Below are 7083 nucleotides of genomic sequence, written 5' to 3' on the forward strand. Positions count from 1 at the left end.
CAGAATCTGTCATGGCCATCTTTTTCCCTTCATACGGTTGTCATTATCAAGCAAAATTATGTCACCCATGTCATTTCCATCATTTCCAACACCTCTCCTTTTAACACCAATCATTTCCAACTCTGAGAACTTCCAACACTTATCATTACCATCACATATATATATATTTTTTTCTATTTCTTTCAGTCATATATAGTTTACTGTAATTTCCAACTCCTCCTCTAACTCCTTTCATTACCACCATCTCATTTCCAGTACCATTTGCTGCCAACATAGGTGACATTATAGTTAGGTATCATTTCCAACATTACTAGTAGTAGTAGTAGTAGTAGTAGTAGTAGTAGTAGTAGTAATTGTAGTAGCTTTTGTCATTTCTGTCCTGTACAACTTCCACCACCTCTCATTTCCATCATTGCCTACCACCTCTAATTTCCACCATGTGTTGTCAGGGCTGCCAACACTTATCCTGTCGTGCGTGTCAGGTGTAGTCATGTAATCTTTCATGAGGGGGAGCGAGCGGGAAAATATACGTTGTGAGAGAGAGAGAGAGAGAGAGAGAGAGAGAGAGAGAGAGAGAGAGAGAGAGAGAGAGAGAGAGAGAGAACCAAACATATAACACCCTGTTTCACAAGCCAGTAAGAAAAATAACTAGAGGGGCACTCAGTGGAGCGCATCTCTCCGACAAGGGCGGCATAATTTCCAAACCGCTCTTCATAATGGGTAAGGTTTTCTCATCACTGAATAGGGTGTCGCAAAGTTTTCCTGATCCAGAATCTGTAATACGACCCGGATCGGTCCCAAAAGTTAATAGATTATTCCCTGGTACACGGGCTATCTACCCACCAAATTTGGTCCATATCTCTCTTTTAGTTTTTGAATAATCCTGCTGACATACAAACACACAAACAAACAGGGGTGATAACATACTCTCCTTGTTGGATATAATAAAATGAAAAATAATATAATAGATTGAATAGATAAATAAATAAATAAAAGAGTAAGGAAGTAATTGGAGTGAAAGGTTTAATATGTTGCTTCCTGGTGTGTTGTTTTTGTGATGTGAGGAGTGAGACAGCATCAACAACAACTAAAGACGTCATTACCCCCAAGGCTCTCTCAGTCTGATGAACTTTGCACTCACTCACACACACACACACACACACACACACACACACACACACACACACACACACACACACACACACACACACACACACACATACAGACACAGACAGACATACAGACACACACACACATATATACATACATACCAGGCATATAGACACACATATACCCAATCCCCCCTTCACACACACACACACACACACACACACACACACACACACACACACACACACACACACACACACACGCCGAGTAAAACATACCACCCTCCTTCACTTCGCGAGCGTGAGTGTAAGAGTCTTAGCACCTTAAAAATTAAAACAAAGACCCTGATATAATGATGGCAGTTCCTCAATAAGCTAAATAAAATAATTAGAATCGCTTAATAATAGTCAGGGAGTGGGATGAGGTGAGGAAAATTATCTGGCAGTAGTAGTAATAAAAGATACATTCGCACACTGGAAGGAATCACGGTAAGAGGGGAAAGCGTAACATAAAATCGCGGTGGCTCGGAAGCGTGTAATATTACTTTAAATCATGGCGCCTTATCGTCCGCTATCCTCGTTATCTCCCTCTTATCTAATGACTTCCTTTCTCCCTTCCCCTCCTCATTACGTGCATGCAGTTTTAAAGCGTACGGTCGGGGTAAAAGTTCGCTAACTCTTCCAACGCCTCGAAGGAAAGTGCGTGTGAAGAAAAGTGTGATGGAAAAAGAGCCAGGAAAAAGCATCTTGACTCACTAATACTTGTCAAAAGGTGCAATTTTTCATGCTGACATTCCCATATCCTTTTTACTTTAACTTGGTCTAAAACTCCCACCTTTCCATACTGAATGCTGAGTTATAACAGTAGATTAATGCTAGAATACGATGCTAGTTACGAAGAAGTGCTGTGGAAAGGATGTAGGGGGTGTAGTATTGCCCTTTTCTGCCACTGAACTACGTGAAATAAGCTGCATAACGAAAATCTGGGCCAAGTTAAGGTGAAAAGAGTGGTCAACAGTAGGGCAGCCTGGGTCAAGAGATGGACTACTATTGCACTAGGTCTACGTCACACTTAGGGCATGTCCGTCACTTTTCTCTCTGACGCATCTATGGCCAGAGAAACTTACCAACCCTCTCTCAGCTTAGGATTATAAGCCATCGGAGGAAAGTGGCATGTAGAAGAGATGAAATATTAGGGAAACATATCAAGACTCTCTCAGCTTAGGAATATTAACCAGCAGAGGAAAGTGACAAGCAAAAGAGGCGAAATACTGGGCAGGGAAACATACCAAGCCTCTCTCAGCTCAGGATTATTAGCCAGCAGGGAAAATGAGATGTAGAAGAGGTAAAAGATTAGACAGGGAAACTACTAAGCCTCTCTCAGCTTAGGAATACTAGACAACAGAGGAAAGTGGGAAGCAGAGAAGGTTTTTATCGACTGATGTAAGATAAAGGCTTCATTAACCACAAGGTCTGTCTTAAACTGAATAAAATTAAATGGTGTTGGGAAAAATAGGAAGAGAAAAAGAGAGATTACACAGAAGGGCGTGAGTGAGGATGAGAAGGTGTGGGATGTGTGTAGGTGGACAATTAGGTGAGTGGGAGACGCTGTGGTCAATATCATTACTGGGATGCTGACCTGACGGAAGGGCGCTCTCTCTCTCTCTCTCTCTCTCTCTCTCTCTCTCTCTCTCTCTCTCTCTCTCTCTCTCTCTCTCTCTCTCTCTCTCTCACCAAAATTACGGGTCTCAACGGGGGAAATTCCGGACTGTGAGATATAATGGATAGAATGGACTGAAGTTTGAGAGTCCACTTAATCTGTGCTATGAATAATGAGAGAGAGAGAGAGAGAGAGAGAGAGAGAGAGAGAGAGAGAGAGAGAGAGAGAGAGAGAGAGAGAGAGAGAGAGAGAGAGAGAGAGAGAGCATAAGAGAGGGGGAGGGAGAGAGAGCGAAAGAGGAGGAGGAAATGGGAGATAAGAGAAGAAATTGATGGAGGAAGAGGAAGAATGAAAAGAGGCGAGGGAGAGGGAGAGGAGGGAGGGTGAGGCTGCGAAGAGGATGCGAGAGGGAGAGGGAGGGGAAGAGGAGAAAGAAGAGTAAGAGGAGGAAACAAGAAGGAGAGGCTAAGGAGGGAGGAGAGGGAAAGGAGAGGGCGAGAGAAAAGAATATGCAATGTAGGAGAGAGGAGGAAGAGAAAGGGAGAGGGAGAATAAGAGGAGGAACAGGAGAGGTGGAGAGAGGGAGAGAGATAGAAGGAAAGGAAGAGAAAGGGAGAAGGAAGAGAGAAAGAGACAGGGAGACGGAAAAGAGGAGAGAAGGAGAGACCACGGAGGGAAAATAGCAAACTTAAGCAGGTGGAGAAGATGAAGAGGAAGGAGAAGAACTGTAGGACGAAGGAGAGACCTACCTATCTATCTATCTATCTATCTATCTATCCATCCATCCATCTATCCATCAACCCCCCAGGTGTAACACAAGCCAGCCAGGTTAATTACAAAACCCGAGTCTTTAAAAACCAGAGAACCAAAACTCGAAATAAAAATGTGTGAGGCTGGTGAAAGTTATGGTGGAGATTCAGCGAGAGAGAGAGAGAGAGAGAGAGAGAGAGAGAGAGAGAGAGAGAGAGAGAGAGAGAGAGAGAGAGAGAGAGAGAGAGAGAGAGAGAGACAGAGAGAGAGAGACAGAGTTATCAGTACAGCACAACCATAAGGGACAGAAAGAGAGACAGAAAATAAAGGAAGCAGTTATCTTTTACCAGTGTGTGACTCTCTCTTTCTTTCTCTCTCTCTCTCTAACTGTCGTCTCCCCCGTCTTATCTCTTATCTCTCTCACTCTCCCACCTTCGTATATTTTCTCCTATCTCCGTCTTGCTCTCTTTCTCTCTCACTATCTTTAATTTCTCACGTCGCAGCTCAGGTCTTCGTTTCAACAGATCTTTCTCTCTTGTTTTCCTCGCCCTCCTCTTGACGTCATATTTTCATTAATGTGTCTGTCTGTCTATCAGCCTGTTTTACTACCTCGGTATATTTCTATCTATCTATCCCTCTATCTATCTATCTACCCATCTAAGTATCTATCTATTTATCTATCCATCTATCTATTAGTTAGCGAGGTCTCTCAGTTATATCCATCAATCTACCTACCTGCTTATCTCTCTATCTATCTATCTAGTCTCTCTCTCTCTCTCTCTCACTTCCCTCTTTTTCTCTCACATATTCCTTGATCCTTCTTCCAACTTTTCCCTTTCGTCTATATTAACTTACGACCCAGTATTTTCCTGAGAGAGAGAGAGAGAGAGAGAGAGAGAGAGAGAGAGAGAGAGAGAGAGAGAGAGAGAGAGAGAGAGAGAGAATTTATAAACGGAGATTAAGGATTACCAATATAGGTAAAGAAATAAGCAAAAAATAGACAGACAGATAGATAGACAGCGAGTTCCATAGATAGCTAGATAGATCGATAGACAGACAGATAGACATGTATAGATAGATATATAGATAGATAGTCAGGGAGGAGACATAATGACAGACTGAGAGAAAGACAGATAGAGACAGAAAAAGATAGGTGTAGACAGATAGATAGATAGATAGACAGGTAGGTATAGATAGATAGATATAAAGACCGAGGGTAGAGACGGATAGGTACACAAGTAAGTAGATATAATAGCCAGATAGATAGGCAGCAGCAGATAGACAGACCAACACAAATAGACATCCTTTCAGATCACACTACATGGTCTGTGATATCGCAAGACATGGCCTGTTCTAGTCTGACATGCCCTCTCTCTCTCTCTCTCTCTCTCTCTCTCTCTCTCTCTCTCTCTCTCTCTCTCTCTCTCTCTCTCTCTCTCTCTCTCTCTCTCTCTCTCTCTCTCGTATTATTTTCTCTATTCAACATCTGATAATTATTTTCACTGTATTTCTCTTGTGTTTTATTTACCTACAAACAATTTTACCGTGTGTGTGTGTGTGTGTGTGTGTGTGTGTGTGTGTGTGTGTGTACAAGCCACCGATACACGTACCTAGAGCCTGAAGCAGAATTAATCCAACCGTGTTCTACTGGCCGTTTACAAACTCGAATACTAAAATCTAGGGAACAGGCTAACGTGCTTCGTGGTCAGGGATGCTGGTTAGGTACTAGTTGTCAGGGAGTTTGATGTTGTTTAGCTAATGTCTGTCTGATCGATGGTGAAGTTAGTGAAAGTTGTTGTGGGGGGAACAATAAGATATAGACTTTCGCTTGCTGAAGGCTTATAATTGCAGTAGATTCTAGGCTCATGTTTGTGGTGAGAGGAGTGGAAATGAAATGGAGATGATGTACTAAGTACAGAATGTGGAGTTAGTGGAGACAGACAAATGAGGAAATGATGGAGCATTGCGGGGCTGATGCCAGTGGAGTTAGCGGAGAGACAGAAATGAGAAAATGATGGAGCGTTGTGATGATGCTGATTTGATTGGAAATTTCAGGACTGCCTTGAGATAGTTTGGCGATGTGATGAAAATGGAGAATGAAGGTACTGACTAGGAGCGTTAATGTGTGGTGGAGGGACGGAAGGAGACTGAGGATGAGATGGAACAATGGGATAGAGAGGTATATGAAGGTGTGAGCTGGAGAGATGGTGATGGAAGAGGACAGGGTGAAGAGCAATTCATCTGTGACCACTCCTTTAGGGCTTAAGGCATCTGGCTATAGAAAGACAGACAGCGACAGAGAGAAATTATTCTGTGTGAGCTAGATGATGATAATAATAAATTCCTTTCTTCCCTAACAGCTATGACTCAAGGGGCCGCGAGGGAGGGTCCGGCAGAAGACAGCAGTGGGGTGATGAGGAAGCTTGGGGTGTTGAGCAGAGGGCCTGGTTCGACTCTACAAGCTCCCCCGGCCAGTTGGTGGTTAGGGACGTGAGAGGTAGAGACGAGGGAAGCTACAGGTGTAAGGTGCACTTCAAAGCATCCCCCAGCTGGTCTCAGAGCATAACACTGACCGTCAAAGGTAAGAAGTCTCCTCATTGCCATTAACTCGCTGATATATAAATGTTTCTTCTTGCCACAACGAAATTATTTGGAAGGAAGCAAAAAAATGAATAATACTGGCTTAGTACTGAAACATATAATTTTTTTGCTCAAGTTCCCTCCCATGCCCTTCATCTCACACTCCAACCCCTCACCAGAGCTCAACAACCCAACCCAGTCCCATCCCAAGCCCTTCCCAACCCCTTCCCAAGCTGTACGAGTATTCAGCTATCTCTTTTCCCAGCTCCTTTTCACCCCACTCTCAAGCCCCTCAGTTCTCTTTCAAGGCCTCCCCAGTCCTCTACAGTCCTTCTTGGCTCTCAATAAGCCTAACTTCTCCCCCTCAACGCCTTTCCAGCCCTACGCAGCCCTATCCGGCACCCAGAAGCCTATATCAGCCCTACTTCCCCCTCACAAGATTACCCTAACCTTCTCCAGCCTCTCACCATTACTTAAAAGCCCTAACCATTCCTTATCCTAAGCCCTATCGGCCCACTCCAACCCTTACTAGTCATCATAAGCCCTATCCCAGCACTCCAAGCCCTACTACCTTTTCCCAGCCCTCCCCAGCCCTCCCCAGACCATATTCTAGCCCTGCTCAGCCCTCACAGCCCTCTCTTCTCGCCCTCAGACCCTGCTGGCTTCCCCCGCATTCAGGACGAGTCAGGGCAGCGTCTGGAAGGCCCCATAGGACCCTACGAGGAGGGTGTCACCGTCAGGATGTTGTGTCTTAGCACGGGAGGTGAGTAGATAGACAGATAGATAGATAGACAGATAGACAGATGGGTACAGGGATAGACAGATGAGTACAAGATAGATAGATAGACAGATAGACAGATGGGTACAGGGATAGACAGATGAGTACAAGATAGATAGATAGATACAGAGTTAAAGATGACACGAAGTACTGAAAGAATACAAACATAGCAGTTACCAAATATTATGGTGGGAATAGAGAGGTAT

At 44.0% G+C, this 7083-nt stretch overlaps 1 protein-coding gene across 1 annotated transcript in view; it reads left to right on the forward strand.

Annotated features, from left to right (window-relative positions):
- Nucleotides 1-7083, forward strand: part of LOC145409543 (uncharacterized) — a 147216-nt gene that overhangs the window by 70626 nt on the left and 69507 nt on the right. Inside the window, exons 3-4 of the mRNA XM_080279930.1 lie at nt 5880-6100; nt 6752-6862. Of these exons, the coding sequence (XP_080136056.1) occupies nt 6841-6862 (22 nt within the window). The 5' untranslated portion in view covers nt 5880-6100; nt 6752-6840. The remainder of the gene's footprint in view (nt 1-5879; nt 6101-6751; nt 6863-7083) is intronic.

This window comes from Coenobita brevimanus, chromosome 81 (assembly GCF_032717465.1).
Source record: "Coenobita brevimanus isolate Jiangsu-jjx chromosome 81, ASM3271746v2, whole genome shotgun sequence".
NCBI classification, from domain to species: domain Eukaryota; kingdom Metazoa; phylum Arthropoda; class Malacostraca; order Decapoda; family Coenobitidae; genus Coenobita; species Coenobita brevimanus.